We start from the raw sequence: 18,043 nt of genomic DNA on the forward strand, positions 1-18,043 counted from the left end.
AAGAGTTTCCTAATTTTGTACAGGTCGACGACTCGGCCGGGACAAATGATGAAAAACCCGTGTAATGCTTAGGCGGTGCAGGGGGTATAAATACAATAGTCTGATGTACTGTGATGTCAAAATAAAGTTAACTATTTTTAACAATTAAGAAAAAATTATTTAATAATACTTACGACGTTAGATTAAGCCTGGGAGGGCCTTGTATTACTGTGTAAACAAATGTTTATAATATTGGAACAAATACATTGGGCTAGTAAAAAAGAGCAAGGGGTCACTGGTCCAAAGGACCACTTAAATAATTGTAAATGTAGGGGTCCAAAAGTCATAAGGACCAATTTAAAAAAAAAAAACCTTATTTCCCAATTCCAAGCCTGTAAGTAACAGTCTAGGGTTGGAAACGCAAGAGACGCTTCGTATTTTCAGCGGAGTTTCCCATCTCTATAAGCGCAGCTACTACCGGCGGTTAAATAAAACATCCTTCAAGGAAATTGCCAAGAAGTAATATTTTCGAGAGCCAGGACCTGAAATACACTGTTTATATAGTGCTTGTTAAAATAATGGACGCTTGCTGGTCCTGGCTCTCGGAAATATTACTTCTTGGTAATTTCCTTGAAGGATGTTTTATTTAACCGCCGGTAGTAGCTGCGCTTATAGAGATGGGAAACTCCGCTGAAAATACGAAAAGAAAAATCCTAGCATTAGCGTCACCTGGCGGCCGGGAAGAAGTGCTCGTTTCAAACAGACTATTTTAGAAACCATAAATTTAAACGCGTTTTTTTTGGGAAAGATATAGATTACCTATATCCATATGTAACATTACTCATAAGTATGCCACTGTACCTTTATTCCATTCAAAAATCTTCACTAACGGTTTGTTTCACCACTAACCAGTAAAAAGGTGGACTACGTTAGATTTTAACCTTTTTATTCATCCTAGTAATTTTGAGAGTCTCACTATTGGCTACTAACATATGTATTTATGCCAATGGAAAACCTCTAAATTGAAAAAGAATTTTTTGTGTAATTATGTTACATATGCTATATCAGGAAACTATAGAGGTATACACTGTCTTGGAGTGTCTAAGGTTTCATTGGGACGGTGATACGAAAGCGCGTCGAGAAAAAGGCGGGGCTTAACTACGTCAAGTGTAAGACGTAACGCGACATTTCAAATTCATTGGCTCGAGGTTTGACGCGAAAAAAATGCGTCGTCATGGTAACAAATAGGCGATCTTCCCGCGCAAAAAAAAAGGCTTATAAAACAATGGATTTAAAAACCTCAATTTGTTATCGTACTTAATATTTTGAAGTAATTATAATGTTCTTCGCGAAGAAGTGTAGTGATACCTAATTTCAGGTATTTCTATGGCTATAATAGAGATAATCAGGTAAGCTAATAATATAATAACCATGACTAGACTTAATGACGAGTTTTCGTCGAATTAGGGTAGCGAGGTGCGAGAGTTTTCTCATGAGTTTTCCCGCTCTAAGACAAGCCCCTTTCTACGAGCTTCATCACGGCCGTAAAAATCTTCCTTAGAATTTCCAAGTGTATACCTATATAGTTTCCTGGCTATATCATAATAATAAAATTGAGCCGGACATTTCGAGGAGCTTTTCATCTAGGAGCAACAAACACAACACCCCCCACAAGGAGAACACAACCCGTCAAAAGTCGTGCATTTTCTTGTGTACATTTTTCATTGGTTAGACGCTCTAGGGTACGTTCAGCAGAGCACATCGGACTAATCAAGGACAGTAGACTGTCCTTGGACTAATCTGTGACATCGGTTTCCTACTGTACACGCTTTGTCGCGTTTCCGGTTTTGACGATAGTCATCGATTACTCACCCTACTCACCGAAGTCATCGGCTGGAAGAGTCGGTTTTTCCGATGACTGACGTCATTACTGACGTAAAACTACTATAAAAGCTACGGCATTTTAAAAAACACCGATGACTGAATAAAAGCGTTCAGCAACTTACGACGTCATTATGACGAAAAAGCTCACCGGTGAAAAATATTAAATCCATCGGGTTTTTTCCGTTGACTGCTGCTGAACGTAGCCCTAGTACCTGCTACCGTCAGAAGGGGGAAATTCGTAAATTGTCTTACCCCTTTCCGTAAAACGATCAGCTTATAGGTTCGTCCAATGAAATTTGTACACATCACTGCGTTAGCGTGTTTAAAGGCAAGCTGCGTTCTCCTTGCATTTGTGGCTCCTAGGTTTCATGAACACAAGAAACAGACTAGCACCAATAGCTATCACTACAATATTTTCTAAGGTTTGTAAGAAAACATTGAATAGTACAAAAAATGTTGAAATTACTAATTTACTGAAAAAATACTTATATAAATTATAATTTCAACTTGGTTTCTTCTTCGTTGGCGTTAGCTCTCAAAAACGTATGTAAGCAACCAAAATAAACTTCCTTCCCGCGTGCAGGTGGCGCTGAGTTAGGTGAAAACCTTAAAAAAACAAGGTTTGCTGGATCGATGCGTTTCGCTTCATTCTCTGGCAGACTTGTAAATAGCGGCAGTCCACGCGTCAAAAACCCCTGAAAAAAATCACGGGACTCCTAAAAAAATGTCTTTAGAAGGGGGTAAAGAGTCCACGGGACTCCCTCAAATTATATCGTTAGCTGTGTAAAAAGAGGGAAAATTTCAAGAATTAAATAAAAAGTTGAATTATTTTTCTCTTTGAGGCCTCTGTATAGTGTATACTGACCGCCACTATTTCAGCTCCCCGAATATTAGTCGGACTCCCAACGGAGCTAGAGCTCCCCCATGGAACTAACTATCTACTTATCTGTGAGGCCTATAGAAATTTACAATGACCAATGAAAAATTTGGAAAACTTGGGCCTACCAGGGAAAAACCTCTTTTAACTTAAAGAGGTGTGGGGAATAATTTCCACACTTCGTTAGTCTAAGATTAACGAAGTATGGAAATTACTAGTCCAAAATTAATAGTCTTGCTCTGTATTCCATTAGGCACAGTAATTGTAACAGTGCCATTGAAGATCAAAATTTTGCTTTATTAAAATGAATAAAGGTAGAAAACAAAAATTTAAGCTCTATGGGTTTGGAATGAAGACTTAAATGGTTCAATTAATTGTTATAATATTTACGAGCATTTTAATTTACCCGATCACGATTATATATGAAAATATGTAAACTTTGACTGTCTCTTTTATAATTACAATAAAAATTTTATAGGCTTTGCATGGTTAGGTGCCATTTATTTTCGAATATAATATGGAGGAATAAATAGAGATTAAAGAACATATAAATTTAAACGAGGGGGGACGAAGAAAGGGGGAAGAGTCCTGGACTCGTCGAAAAAATAGATCGGCGGAGGGGTCCGGGTCCAGTGGACTCTCTTAAAAATATACACTATTTACAAGTCTGTTCTCTGGAAGCACAGCTGACAGCGCTAGTGACTCCAGAAGCTCTTATTCCAGCTGGGGATTCTCTTGGCTTGTTTTAGAGTATATGGTTGTAGTAGCACAATGGACCTCTGGTTGAAGTGCTGGGTTAGGTTGCACCCCAATAATAATAAAATTATAGACTTAACTGTAATTTTTAACAACCTTTGCTGTGGCAGCTTAAAACTTTGAAAATTTATTTAACCATAAAATTTTAACATTGTACATACAGTAATTTAGAAAGACTTTTATAATATAAATAGGTTAAAAAACTACGGTGACAATTTTGTTTTCACCAAAAAAATAAAAATTAATACTTTATATGTAGGGCCTATGACACTTTTTATATTATGCCAAGAAAAATAGACTAGAAATGAAAAAACCAAATTAACGTATTCACAAAAAAATTAACACTAATTCTCGCAAAAATTGTAGCGACAAAATAATAGCGAGATTTAGCAAAAATAACTTAATGATAATGGAGGAAATGGAGCCTAAGTTTTGCTAACATTACCTATAGCAATATAGTTTAGAAAAATGACAATTATTACAGAATTTTTAAGCTTATGCACAAACTAAATGAATTAGTTAATTACTGGGCAACAATAAACACATGGCTTGCAAACTCTATTCCACGCGTATTAAGAAACACTCGAAGATAAACATTTTTATCATTCCCTGAAAACTACAAATTGCATCACTGAGAGAGAACAGAGTCATGTTGACAAAGTGCGGCTAATTTGAAATCAAAAGACAATTTTACTATGGACATCTCTTGTGTGGTTGCTGTTCTTACTTTTTTGGTTGTAACACTCAATTTTGTTACGACTACTTTACATTTAAAGCCATTTAGAAATAACAACCAAAATATCACTAATAATAACCAGTGGCAAACACCCATAATGGTTTTGGGGCCAAAACCGCAAAAACCAACTACACAATCATTATACCCAGGGTTATTTATCAATAAAGGCTTAAACAATCTGACTAACATTCTCCATAGACATTAGGATTAGAGAATAGCAAAAACAATCGAAATAATAACAAACTTATCACAAAATTAGGTTAAAAGGAAATTATAATTTCCCATCACGATTCAAAATGTTGCAATGTTTATCTTTTAGAATAAAGGTTGAATGAGAAAATTAAAAATTATATGATAAATACACTCGGAAATCCAAATCTCTTTTTAAGCTTTGAATATTCATACAGTAGTTTTTATCCTTAAGTTTGACTTAAAAGGGATGAAAGCGATTTAGAGAAATAAATTAAAGTAGAAAGTGATTCAGCGAGATAGATCACAGGCCTACCTAGGACATCTTTTTCATACCTCAAAAAACCTAAGTATACTTTGGCAAAGATTTACACGTATTTGGATTCTTTGGTTTGTTACACGAGCTACCCAAAGATTTCATTTTGCTGAGCTACTGGAATCACTTTGACCGTGGATACTTCAAACGAGATTTGTTGCACGCTGTTTGGTTGAGATTTCTTGGAAGGAAATTTTTTGTGACGCTGTTTTTGGAAGTGGCTTACGAGTCCTGCAGGTGGCCTTCATTTGTGCAAAAAAGAAAAAGGTGTCAGGTTATAAATAAATACTGGAATTGTAGGACAAATTGTTTTTATCACATACTGCCTTTGCCACTTTCCAGTGGAAGGATTGAAGAACCCTTTGGGTAATGGGTTTTCACCTCGCAAACGTCGCTGGTGATTTCGTCCCTGCGAGTGCTGAGAAGCTTGTATAGTGCTGGTGAAAGCGACATCACAAAGTTTGCAATACTCTTCTTCAAGACGGTGTTTTTTGTTACTTGGCTGTGCAAAAAAAAACATTTTCAAGGAAATGGTTATAATTGGTGTTCTAATAGTGGTGATGGAAAACAATGAAACATACCTCAGATTTGCTGTTATTGGAGGGTGGCGGGCCTTTTAATCCTTTCTTCTCCCTCAACCGCTCTAAATAGAAACGAACTTTTTTGGCATGGTTTTTGCCTTGATAGTGCGAAGATGCTTGCAAGGGACTATTGAATTTAGCTTCGCACAAAAGGCAGAGCAAAGGCTTAGTCATTTCTGGGGGAACGGATATAGATTCTAAAGTTTCATCGGCTTCGGAGGATTTCTTCTCTGTATTATCACTGCTGTTTCCTACCTATAGAGAACAAAATTTCACTATGATATGCAGTAAAAATGTTACAAATATTTATTCGCCTGAAAGACAAAACCACTTAACATATGGATAAATTTGGTTTTGTAAAGAGTTATTTAAATTTTAAATTGAATTCTGATACCAGCCAAGATCTCGGTCTTTTGTCACAAAAATTAGCAAAGATATCACAAAAGCACATGCCTTAAGAATTAAATACACTTAAATATTTTAATCAATATTTTTCAATTCCCAGCAATAAGTTACCAGGTTTTGGCTTTCAGGCAAAAATTTGTGCTATGGATAACTGCATCTCTTGTATCCCACTTAAGGTGGTCCTATGAAGAAGTAATAATTTACCTTGGACTCATCATTTTCCACAAAAGCGGAAGAGGAAGAAGTAATATCACTAGCACCATTGAGATTACTCGATTTGATCATTTGTATAGCTGGCTCGTTTTCTTTACTGGACTCTACGACTTTTTGTTTCTTATTAGTCACATTCTTTGTTCCATTGATTTCTAAATGGTTGAATAATTTAGAATGAAGGGAAAGATGTCGGAGTTCAACAGATAATAATGGTACCTGAAATAACTCTCTTGTGTAGACCTAATGCCTTTACATTGGCGCATTGAAGGTTGGCCGGAAGAGGGAATGGTAGGAATGATTTCCTCATTATTTTTCCAGCCCTTATCATGATGCTTCGATGCATAGTGTGATGAGGATGTGGAGCCAAAGAAATGGCTATCTGTGGCGGTATTGGCGGTGGAAAGGGATGCGCACTGTGATAGGGGATGTGACATCGAAAACCTGGTAAGGGAGCCAGGGGTGGAGGGAGAGGGCCAGCCCCTCCCATCAAAGGAGGAATGTGAGGTGGAAGAAGGAATGGTCCGGTTCCAAAGAGACCCCCTGGACGTCTTATCACTAGAAATTTCAAAATATGAGCTGTCTCAGTATCGTAACTCTTAAACTTACAAATTAAAAATAACATTGCTATCTACAGTATAAAACGCTGTGATTAATGATTAAATATTCTAATAAAAAGACAACAAGTTTGACCTTCAAAATTTGTCATGACTTGGGTTGATTTATATCACCTCAGGTCAAATATGAATGGATGAATTGATATCAACTTATATTACATTAAAAGCCATAATTTATTGATTTAACACGGTGAAATGCACTCAGCCTCCACATTTTAGTTTATACATGGAATATCTACAAAATTAAAGTCTTTAGAAAAATTACATTAGCTTAAGCCTTTGCCTTGTCGACTGATTGGAGTTGGAGAAGTTAATGCTAACAAAATTAATTACAAATAAATTAAATTTATCTTACCTGGACCTCTCATATTTTCAGAATTATGTTTTAATTCTTAATTTCCATTATAATTAGTTAATAAAAATAATATATCACACCATCATTTTTGTACCCCGCACACTGTGAGTTTCCCGAACCACGGGAAAACCATAAAAAACTATGCCGGCTTTTACGGTGTCGAGTGTCGTTGACGCGCAGGTTTGTAATTGACGTATCTTGCTCTAGTTTCAGTCACGTGCTAAGAAGAAACTAATGAAAAACCGGGAAAACTACACTCTTCTGATTCAGCTTACATAATTGATGCTCTTCAGAAAAACCCTCTGAAAGAAAAAGGATGGGGGAAGAGAATAATAAAATATGCAAATAAACCAGGCGCCTTAAATTTATCACATTTTATTTACTGGGTTAAAATTTCAATATTGCGCAATCGCATCTAATGCTTTTCCGTGTTGTTTTTAAATCACTATATTTAAATGGCAGTGATAATGCTTTGGACCCGTAAAAGGGAGTATAAAGTGTTTTAAAAATTAGGGGTAGTAATTTAATTTAAAATCCCTATTATACCCTCAGTCCAATCTGGACTTTGTTATACTATGATAAGGAGTTTTTCCCACATTTACATAGCGAGTTGTACTTTTCACTCTAATAACAGCACTCCTAGTGTGCCTAGTGGCAAAAACATGATACTCTTTTACCCGCGATGGAACATCTTACTTTATACTCCCTTTAAAGTCTAATAAAAAACATTTACAATGAACATTGCATTTAGTTACAATGACATTACATTCAAATTTTTCTACATTAACACTAAAGCACCACAAAAACAAACATGTTTAAACAAATATGAAAAAATAATACTAAAATTTGTACTTTTCAACGTGGCTGACACCAGAAATTAAATTTTACATCTAAAGAGAAGTATATAATATATCACTTTGACAGAATTATTCATATTTCTATTCTGCTAGTTAATTGCTTGAAACCTGCTCAAAACATATTTTGGAAGAAACAATAGTGCAGAGGAAATTCGTTCTCATAATTTCCTTTGGCTGATAAATAAGGGAATATTCCAAGGGAGTGTAATTTTTACATAAGTAGGCGGAGTAATACAACAGATAAATTTTGGGCTGCAAAATTGCACTCATTGAAATCTGCTTCAAGTCTGTGAAGGTATACATTCCATTTTTACATTGTACTTCTCTCGTAAGAGATATGATATATTATATACTTCCAATGTAAATCATAAAATTATTTTGATTGAAATATATACGTATAACAAATTATACATTTTTATTAAATAAACCCACTGACGAATGTAATGGAAAATAAAAATAAGTAATGAAATATATTTAGTAAATTATGAGATCAAATTTCTAAGACAAAAAAAATATTATTTTTAAACTTTAGTTGAATAATAATGAAAATATGCCTAAATTTTAGTTGTTTCAAAATAAGATTAAACTGCGTATAATGGCAAGACCAAATACCAAACCCTATTGGCAGTGTTATGAAATTTTTAAGGGTTTCGTATAGTAATAAAACAACAATAATAATAATAATAATATGAATTATTATTAGATCATTAATATTTTATTTGGTTTCAACATGAAATGTGGAAGGCTGACGTTGGTATTTGGTCAAATAATGATTTTTTCTATGTTAGGAACTGCGGGTACAGCCCTATTACATTTAAAATTTGAACCCAAATGACGAATAATTAATATTTTAACCAGAATTACGACATTACTCGTATAATGGTACCAAAAATATACCGGAGTATATATATATTTATCACGTATTGTTATTGTTTCAACCATTAAAATATGACTTTTTATCAAAAAAGTAAAACACTAAATATTGTTATATAAAAAGAACTCTTTAGAGAGAGTAAATTGAGCAAAAAAAAGGCAAAAAACCTAGTTCATTTCTTACATCTGCGTTTCCATTTCTTGTCATCCACAAAGCAAGTTGGACTCTCTAGTCTGTAAATGTAACAGCTGTAAATTCGGAGCTCATTTTTACTTAGTATAATGAAATTTTCTAAATCCATTGTCAGTGTATAGTCGGAGAACTGAAAACGAAATTACAAATGTATTGATGACAATTAATAAATCATTTAGAATAAACAAACCTCATCAAGCTTCATGTGCAAATCAATGGTTTTCAAATAATTTCCAGATTCACTGTCATAAAGCTGAATTCGACCATCATTTTGGCCAATTTTTCCCGGAATGCCCAATACACCAAACAAATCCAGTTCGTTTTCATAATCTTCCGATAAAATACTTTTCTGAAATATGATTGGGTTACTTTCAATAAATGCTCTTTTCAATAAAGTAGTTTATCTAAAACGTACATCATGAGCGCATATATCCTCAAAACTGAAGCGTCTTTTCGAGTTTCTTTGAGAAATCCGTTTCCCAGGAACAAAGTTGTGTAGCGATTCCACAGGGTTAATCATTCTTATTTCAAAAGACGGGATTAAAGTGATGACGTCATCTTCATTCTTCTTCAAGTTAAAGCACCTTATGGCGTGGCTTGATGTGTGAATAATCCTTCCTGAATCGTCAGGATGAAAGGCGATGGAGTTTGCCTTGGTAGTGGTTATCGGAAAATCCAAAATGCCATTCAAAACCAGCTCATCAGTAGCCACAGATTTCACCTAAATTATCCATACATTAAACTTTTCAAATTATACTATATACCAAAACAATATTACGTGAAACGTTCCAACACTGTTAGGAGGAGTTGTTATGTACTGGAATGGAAACCCGCCAAAATGTAATGTAAATTCTGTACACCTAATTTTGAAAAGTAATGGCGGAGCTTCTTTCACAATACAATTTATGGGAAGTCCGTGAGGTTGGTACCCAACTACCGCATTACCAAATGCTTTACAAGGCTCCCCCAGCTTAGCAGAAAAAAGCATTCCCTACAAGTGAAGTATTGTTAGCGAGAGTTAATAAGTAAGAGGATCACTTTTTATTAGGCACTCACATCATCAACCATTTTGGTGAAATCATAAAGTCTAACACTGCCCGAATCTGATGAACCAGTCCCCAAAATTAACAAACCCTCAGAGACATTACAGTGGTTACATTCACGACCAAAAACCTAGAAAAATTTTAAATTAAAGGCACCTATTTTGCATTAGCAATATTACAAAACAATACTTCTCGGTCAATTTCCAGCATAGCTATGAATTCTAGAGGAAAGACACTGAACCAAGCTACCACTACCAACACTCTCGCTCGGCCATGCTAATTGGGAATTTTGAAATATTTCAAACTTAAAGAATGCTGTATGGATTTAATTTAGCTTACAGTATTGGAAGAAGCTGGGTTGAGAGTCGACAGTACCACTATGGTTTCTCCGTGCCTCTCCCAGTCAAGGTGACGAAACTTGCTTCTTTCCAATGGACCAATAAAAACGGATTGTAAATTATTTCCATTTTCATTGTCGTACGATGTTAAAATATTCGTTGAAGTTAGTGTCATTAAAAATCTCTTGTAGCTTGCAGGAACTGAACTAACAAATTTAAACTGAAAACAAATATATTAGAAACCTTTTCAATAAGAAAAGAATTTAGCATACCACTGGTCCAGAAAACATGACTGCATCTTCAACTCTTCCGTATTGATTGACTGGATCAAGTTTGTAAAGACATGACGGAAGGGTATTTTTACCACATCTTCGTTTTGCAAATAAAAATTACATCATTAATCACATATAAGTATTAGTAAAATATCTGTCAAACTTACAAAGTATAGCACGTTTTAAAGTTGTCAAAGTACAGCTTTCCACTAGAAATATTTCATTATATTATCACTAAAACTGACTACATTTACATGTTCAACAAAGCACATACTCTTCGCAGGAAATTGGTTGGTTTGAATGATACTCCCAAACTTTCTTAAAAGTAGAGTTTTTCTAAAAGGTATAATTTTAATAAAATTTTAAAATCTAAATACAGCGTCCTTCTATTAAAAGGTTACTTACATCAGCCACGATAGCACGAAGGATCCTTAAACTGTGGCGATACCATGATTTAGTTAATGTTGGTCCAATTTCACGTTGGTAAAGATTGTACAAAAGCGTTTTACGATGTTTAGATCTTAAATTTGGCATAGTTACGTGTTATCAATCATGTTTTTATAAATTATAAAGTTTTCGTTGGTTTCTCTTTCCTGTTGAGCAAAAGATAAAATGCCTTGGTCATTATTTTCAAAATGCTGTACTTCTATTTATTTACATATAAACTTAACCAATGTATTAAATAATAGAAGAAATTTATAAACTTTACCCAAAATTTATTATTTTTATCATCCTACGTTGTATTTAAGGCCTCTAAGAAAACGAAAGAACTTCACATTTTCGAGTCTCACTGACGTGACTGACAGTTCTCTAATCCCTTCACTGCGCACGGGTTTCCTTTGTTCTAGACGCCAAAGTCACGTACGCCAAACGTCAAAATCAATATGATAAAAATTTAAAACATTTCAGAATTAAAATCGAAGATATAAAATATTTGAATATTAGGCGAATAAATATGATACAATTCTTTAATAAAGTATAAGAATTAATACACGAAGAAATAAAGCAAAAAGAGACTTGGTATGTCAAATAGTTTGAAGCAGACGATGAGAGGCTATTTACGCATGTAGAAAAAATAGTCCTCAATACAAACCCTGTAAAATGCAGAGGTGGGCAAACATTGTGAGCGTTCATTTTTGAAAATCCTCTCGAAACGAAGGTCGGTTGCTCTTGTTAAGCGAGAAAGATAAATTGAGCCAGCTCAGGGTGATCGCCGATTAGTTCGCTCAGTCAGTGATTTTTCACGGCGCGGTGAGCGAGATCGGCCGATCGAGGCGCTAGCCTGCTCAATTTTAAGCGCCGCTTCCCCTAGCGGCGGGATAATTCGTTCACTAGAAAGCGCTGACGGCGGGCTGAGTGAGATCGCGCCGAGAGAAGCACTAGTTTTTTAACATTGGAATTTCTCATCCCACTGAACGACGGGGTAGACTGTTTCCCGGAATTCGCTCAAAGTGCTGTGAGAAAAAAGTTTCATTTCTTATAAATTATTTCATAAAAAAGTACATTGAATAAAAAAATCGACAATAAAATATTATTTGTATAATTTTTTTCTCACCGCGCTGTGAGCGAATTCCGAAAGAAAGACTATCCCGTTGCTCAGTGGGTTGAGAAATTGCAATGTTAAAAAACTACCGCTTCTCTCGGCGCTTTCTAGTGAACGAATTATCCCACCGCTGGAAGACGTGGTGCTTCAAATTGAGCAGGCTAGCGTGTCGATCAGCCGATTTCGCTCAACGCACCGTGAACGATCAGTGACTGATGGCGTTTTCCATTGGAGTCCTCTGAGCGCTCCTAAATATAAAACGTGTTCCATTGGGACCAAAAGGGCAACTCCAAAAAGGAGGCACGTCTTCCATTGGCACTGTTGCTCCCTCGCGGATTGATCCGAGCTGCCCCAACTCGAGGGACGGGGCAACCAAAAAAGAGCAATTTTTAAGCAAAGTGACTCCGAGAAAAATTCGTATTCCATTGGGAGGGCTGGAAGTCTAGTCCTCCGAGCACCTAGCGGAGTTCTCCGTGGTAGAGCGATGACGTAGAAGGCAAATCCGGATCACGCTCGGAGCAGTCCCAATGGAAAACGCCATGAGAGAATTTCACGGCGCTCAGCCTGAGCTGGTTCAGTTTAAGAGAGAGAAAATAGCATCGCCAGTATTGAGCACTAGCTTACTTGATCACTCAAATTAAAAAGGTCTGAGCGTTCATTTCAGAATTCGCTCACAATTTTTGCCCACCTCTGGTAAAATGTCATTTTTGCATCAGCTTTCCTGCCTATTAGTTTTTTTGGTAAAATAGTTCTTTTCTGAAGATGAAACTAGGATCAGATTCTCTATTCTCTAATTTGATCAGATCAATGTTTATATTAATCCTCTAGTTATTGTTTTAATAAATCCTAAAAATTACGAACCAAACCGGAAAGAAGGTTTATAGTGTATAAACACTAAATTAGAATATGGAAATTTGTAGACTAAGACCATATGTAAACATATGCTATGACTTGCAATATATAGATAATGAAAACTCCTTTTATATTGACAATTCAAACTTCACTATAGACTATGAAAACTTCACTTGCGTAGACTATGAGCCCAGGCCGGACTTAGATATCCTGGGCCCATGGGCAGATAAGGAGTCTGGGCCCCAGTGGTGTAGCCAGGGGGGGCACAGGGGGCACATGCCCCCCCCCCCGAAACGTATGGTCGTACGTACAAATATTTTTATTTTTTTACTTTTTTTTTCAATGGTGTGCCCCCCCCCCCCGAAACAAAATCCTGGCTACGCTACTGCTGGGCCCCCTTTTCACTCGCTGCATTTACTCTTATCCCTGGATCTAGGCTGTGCCTGAATTTCCCTGATTCAGCGTAGAAGTCTGAGCTCTACGGTTATACAAAGATAATTTAAACTCGTACCCTAGATTCGAAATCACTCTCTCGTGCGTTGCCGATAGCGTTTATCCACTTCCCGCTGGAACTCAGAGAAAATTCGGTCCATGGTTTGCGCCTTACCGCAACCGATGGAGCCCGATTTTTCTGAGGTCACGTGCCGGAAAAGGGTAAACGCTTCGTAACAAAACCGTCAATGGGAAAGCTCTCAGTATTCGAATCTAGGGTATGAGTTTAAATTATCTTTGGGTTTTATTACCAAATAAAAGCTCTTAACAATCGTCGACTAAATATGCGATAATTACGCAACATTGCGATTTAAGGCTGCGTCCGTAAACTGCCAGGCAGAAATTTTGGTCATTTTAAAACAAAATCTTCTACCTACGAATTTTTACACTATAAATTACGATTGATATTATAGATTTATGCCTTCGAATACAGTAATTACGGTCACTGGAGGGCCCCTTCGAGGGATGAGCCCCTAGGCCACGCCTAGGTTGGCCTAGTCGGAAATACGGCACTGTATGAGCCCAGGGGTCCCAACATTCCTGTAAATCCCCTACACTCTAGAGAAAATATTTTGAAATTAACTGAAAATCCCAAATAATTGGTCAACATTAGTTGCAAAATTTCGAAATCAGCCTAAAAAACCAGAAATCAACACGAATATCATGCTCTAAAATCTCAAAATCAGTTTCTGATATCAACATCGAGATTCAAAATCTCGTATGCAAAATTTGCTTATACTTCTATAGACTATGAACACTTTACTTATGTGGACTATGAAAACTTTACTTATATAGATTATGAACACTTCGATAATATATGGAGAAAGGTATAATATAGAGTTTATAGACTATAGGCGCTTAAATAAATCATCCTCCCAGGAAATCGCCAAGAAGTAATATTTCTGATAGCCAGGACCCACAAGTTATTGTTTATATAGTGCTTGTGGAAATAATGCAAACTTTTCACTTCTAAACAGAACGTAGTGTTTTTGCCAAGCCTACCTGGCTAAAAGGGAACGCTTGTTGCTGCCGTAAAGGTGAAAAATTTCCATTATTTTAACAAGCACTATAAAAACAGTGACTTGCAGTTCCTGGCTCTCGGAAATATTACTTCTCGGCGATTTCTTGAAGCGTCTATTGACTTTCAATAACATAAACTATGGACTTTCAATAACACAATTAGCTATGGACTTACAATAATATCAACTACACTGTAAAACCATATGGTAAAAACCAATGGTACTCATAAAGGTGCTTTTTAGTCACATCTTATATGGCACCCTTCGAGGGTGAATGAATACACATTTTAAACTTTGCTTTTTTATTAACGGATGCTCAGATTGCGTGGCTAGATATTGTATAGGGCCCGTAACCTATTGTCTACGCATGTATTATTGAATGTCCAGTTTATATTATTGAAAGTTAGTTCATGGTCTATATTATTGAAAGTTAGTTCATAGTCTATATTATTGAAAGTTAGTTCATAGTCTATATTATTGAAAGTTAGTTCATAGTCTATATTATTGAAAGTTAGTTCATAGTCTATATTATTGAAAGTTAGTTCATAGTCTATATTATTGAAAGTTAGTTCATAGTCTATATTATTGAAAGTTAGTTCATAGTCTATATTATTGAAAGTTAGTTCATAGTCTATATTATTGAAATTTAGTTCATAGTCTATATTATTGAAAGTTAGTTCATAGTCTATATTATTGAAAGTTAGTTCATAGTCTATATTATTGAAAGTTAGTTCATAGTCTATATTATTTAAAGTCCATAGTCTACATTATTGAAAGTTAAAGGGGCTCCAAAGTTCGGTGGCAAAATGTGTGTAAAGTCAGTAAAGTGCGAAATTTACGGTTGACTCTGCCCGCCTCTGCCAAGGCCGAGTGAGGGGATGGGGAGAATGAAAAGCATGCTCAATTTTCTTTTTTTTTGCTACCGAACTTTGGAGCCCCTTAAATAGCAGAGAGGGTAAAGTCGCGACTTTACCCTCTCTGTTAATAGTTTACATTAAAGAAAGTCCATTTTTTATATTATTGAAAGTTCATAGCATATATTATAATTGAAAAATTCCATATTCAAATTTAGTGTCTATAATCTATATAAACCTTTCCCCCCCCCCCGCTTTTGGGGCTAATACCCACGCACGAACCCCTTGGAGATAAAAATTAGAGAAAATGCTGTGAAGATTCAGTTCACTAAGAACAGAAATAAAGAGTCAATAAAAATGCGACACAACTTATTTTAGGCATCTTAAAATCTTCTTTACTGACAAAATTCACCAGTACTGTTTGCCAGCGAATATTACAGTCACTAATACGATACAGATATTTACAAAATATACATATTGACATATGACTGATGTGCAAAACAAGATGAACAAATGAGAAAGTCGATGACGAATCACACAGCATGCAGCTCCAGCCGGAAAGTTTTAGTTAAATCTATACAGCTTTCGTTTTAAATTTTTTCTTTAACCGAGTTTTTTTTTTCACTTTTTTTTTCCTCATATACAACAACTACACTACATTGGTTCTGTACACAAATACTAGCAATTTTCTTCAACTGCGACTTGGCTGAACAAAAATACTGTCTCTTAAATTGTGGACGAGTTAAATACAAATGGGAATATTTTTTTTCTCTCTAAACAACCGACCCCTTCAGGGATTTTTTATCCTTTATAACTATTATACAACGGGTAAAATAATAGCCTGGGGTGGGAATAATGATTAGACGAAGGTTAAAGACTGACTTTTGAAAAGTCACCCTAATAATTAACAAGTTTTATCAAGGGGGATGAAAAATAAGACTCCGCATACCTAAAAACTAATCTGTGCTTCCTAAATTTCTCATTGGGAAATAGTCATTTTTTCGTTTTGTTTTTATTATAAACCCCCACTATTTATTTTTTCCGAAATTTGTAAAACCCCTACTATATTTTACATTGTTTTAAATCCTATAACAATTTCTTTGGGTTTTTTAGACCAGAATTATATATATTTTTTTCTTAGTTTAACCCAAACGTTTTTTTTATCTTACTTTTAACAAAAACGACATTCAAAAGGGGTTGAACAATATTTTTCTTTTTACAAATCTTATTTCCCCGTATTAAATTCCTATCTTGGCAATTATTTTACAATGCTACGGTATAGATTACGAAGAATTCTTTTCTTATATAAAATGAGAATAAAGTGACGCTTAATATAGACAAAGAAAGTGGTATTTTTTGTTTTTTCGATATTTGCTGGCCCCCGGGGTTTTGTAATGTAGCTTTACGTTATTCATATGCAAATATTTAATTGGAATAGATATTACGAGAACATAATTCAATAGCTTTTTTCCCTTCTTTGAAGGTATATTTAGAATAGAATTGAATTTAACGTTCCAACATTGAATGAATCTATTTTCTCTTATAGCAGGAACATTTTCTTAACGGAGAAAAAAAAAGAACGAGTGGATAGTATAGAAATTTGAAGAAAAAATATTAGTAAAAAGCGTTGAAAAAATGAAATAATGAAAAAGAAACCTCATGGCACATATATATACAGTCACTTTCTGTCAATTCAAACTTCCGTTTCATATTTTAAGCACATTTTTTGTCTTTTACCAGACAAATTTTGGACTCCTCTCTGACTTTATCATTTTTTTAAATAAACAAAACGTTTAACTCCTTTTAAGAGCCCTTAATTAAAGTTGTTTTCTTTGGAGGAAAAACAAATAAAAAAAATAAACACATTATTTACACGGTAGAACATGAATCACAGATTGTTTCCTTTTTACTTTATCGTAATAATGATCGCTTTTTATCAATAATTAAACACTTAAAAAGCTGAGTAAAAACCTAAGATATTCCGAGAAAAAAATTCTTATACATCCCTGTTTAATTTACTTGTCATCACTCGAAATTTTATATTTTTTATACCTTTTTAATAACCTCTATTATAGTTATTTATAGAATAAAAAACTCTGTACAATTTCATTTTTTTTATGGAAAGAAATTACAAAAAGAAAGTAAAACCCGCAAAAGTGAGTTTTTTTAAAGAGCTATGGACATAATATTTACAAGAGCACGCGCAAAAACGTTTTGCATCTCAATTTGATGTATTTTTTAACTATATAGCGTAAATTGTTTTTATCAGGTCGCAAAAGTATAAGACTCGAGATCCATTTTCTTTATATATATTTATATTTATAGTACGCGATTTATATACAATAGTTTGTAGTTTTTTTTACACTTTCGGTAGATAAAAATGATTTTCGTGAGCGCCTCAAACTGTGGTTATAATTATCAATAGATGGGCAATGTCACTAACACTGTGTAGCAAGTCCGGAGCTATTCTAGTCATATTCTCGTCGGAGAATTCGCAAGATGGAAAAACATGTATGACATAGGCGGGCTAAAAAAAAACCATTATAAGATAAGATTCTTCACTTCACTATTTCTAACTCTATACTAACAAAAGTAAATAGGGGAGAAATTGCTGGACTGACATTCTCGATTTCCCAGCGGTTGACATATTTTTACACGAGCCATTAGAATTGCTGCAAATTCGCGCTCTTTTCTAGAAGCTACTGGGTGAGATGTTTTCTCCATATTTACTTTAGATAGTACATGTTATTTGGAACGAGTAATACATCCTTGTTTGATTATAAAACCAGAGTACATATATTA

At 34.9% G+C, this 18,043-nt stretch overlaps 3 protein-coding genes across 8 annotated transcripts in view; all 3 read right to left on the reverse strand.

Annotated features, from left to right (window-relative positions):
- Positions 1-3,604: 3,604 nt before the first annotated feature.
- LOC149925611 (uncharacterized) lies at positions 3,605-6,882 on the reverse strand. 2 transcript variants are annotated; one of them, XM_090159917.1, is made up of 6 exons: positions 6,627-6,882; positions 6,153-6,491; positions 5,928-6,088; positions 5,319-5,573; positions 5,061-5,239; positions 3,605-4,979 (listed from the first exon to the last, which is right to left on the reverse strand). In XM_090159917.1, the coding sequence occupies exons 1-6, from the start codon at positions 6,640-6,642 to the stop codon at positions 4,826-4,828; spliced, it is 1,104 nt and encodes a 367-aa protein (XP_090016043.1). In that variant the 5' UTR covers positions 6,643-6,882; the 3' UTR covers positions 3,605-4,825. The 2 variants fall into 2 exon arrangements, with proteins under 2 accessions (XP_090016043.1, XP_090016042.1); XM_090159916.1 differs by lacking the exon at positions 6,627-6,882 and having other exon boundaries at positions 6,153-6,593.
- A 382-nt stretch (positions 6,883-7,264) lies between these two features.
- LOC149925612 (DDB1- and CUL4-associated factor 17-like) lies at positions 7,265-11,444 on the reverse strand. Its single transcript, XM_090159915.1, has 12 exons — positions 11,191-11,444; positions 10,887-11,074; positions 10,756-10,817; positions 10,649-10,690; positions 10,482-10,578; positions 10,211-10,429; positions 10,061-10,147; positions 9,885-10,001; positions 9,607-9,819; positions 9,244-9,549; positions 9,019-9,177; positions 7,265-8,958 (listed from the first exon to the last, which is right to left on the reverse strand). Exons 2-12 carry the CDS (start codon positions 11,013-11,015, stop codon positions 8,809-8,811), a joined length of 1,581 nt encoding a protein of 526 aa, XP_090016041.1. The 5' UTR covers positions 11,016-11,074; positions 11,191-11,444; the 3' UTR covers positions 7,265-8,808.
- Positions 11,445-15,622: 4,178 nt separating this feature from the next.
- spen (spen family transcriptional repressor split ends) overlaps positions 15,623-18,043 on the reverse strand; it is a 91,418-nt gene continuing 88,997 nt past the window's right edge. For all 5 annotated transcript variants that reach the window (XM_090161319.1, XM_090161320.1, XM_090161321.1 and 2 more), the window contains one exon: positions 15,623-17,768. In XM_090161319.1, the coding sequence (XP_090017445.1) occupies positions 17,640-17,768 (129 nt within the window). In that variant the 3' untranslated portion in view covers positions 15,623-17,639. The remainder of the gene's footprint in view (positions 17,769-18,043) is intronic.

This window comes from Leiobunum rupestre, chromosome 10, assembly GCF_980474605.1.
Source record: "Leiobunum rupestre chromosome 10, qqLeiRupe1.1.hap1, whole genome shotgun sequence".
In the NCBI taxonomy this organism is placed as follows: Eukaryota; Metazoa; Arthropoda; class Arachnida; order Opiliones; family Sclerosomatidae; genus Leiobunum; species Leiobunum rupestre.

Excerpts from the sequence above, each read along its gene's own strand:
- LOC149925611 (XM_090159916.1), bottom strand. The coding sequence starts at position 6,558 with ATGTTATTTTTAATTTGTAAGTTTAAGAGTTACGATACTGAGACAGCT. Across the intron at positions 6,089-6,152 it reads ACACAAGAGAGTTATTTCAG|AAATCAATGGAACAAAGAAT; the intron begins GTACCATTATTA and ends TCAACCATTTAG. Across the intron at positions 5,240-5,318 it reads CCAATAACAGCAAATCTGAG|CCAAGTAACAAAAAACACCG; the intron begins GTATGTTTCATT and ends TTTTTTGCACAG.
- LOC149925612 (XM_090159915.1), bottom strand. The coding sequence starts at position 11,015 with ATGCCAAATTTAAGATCTAAACATCGTAAAACGCTTTTGTACAATCTT. Across the intron at positions 10,430-10,481 it reads TCATGTTTTCTGGACCAGTG|TTTAAATTTGTTAGTTCAGT; the intron begins GTATGCTAAATT and ends ATTTGTTTTCAG. Across the intron at positions 10,148-10,210 it reads ACCCAGCTTCTTCCAATACT|CATGGCCGAGCGAGAGTGTT; the intron begins GTAAGCTAAATT and ends ATTCCCAATTAG.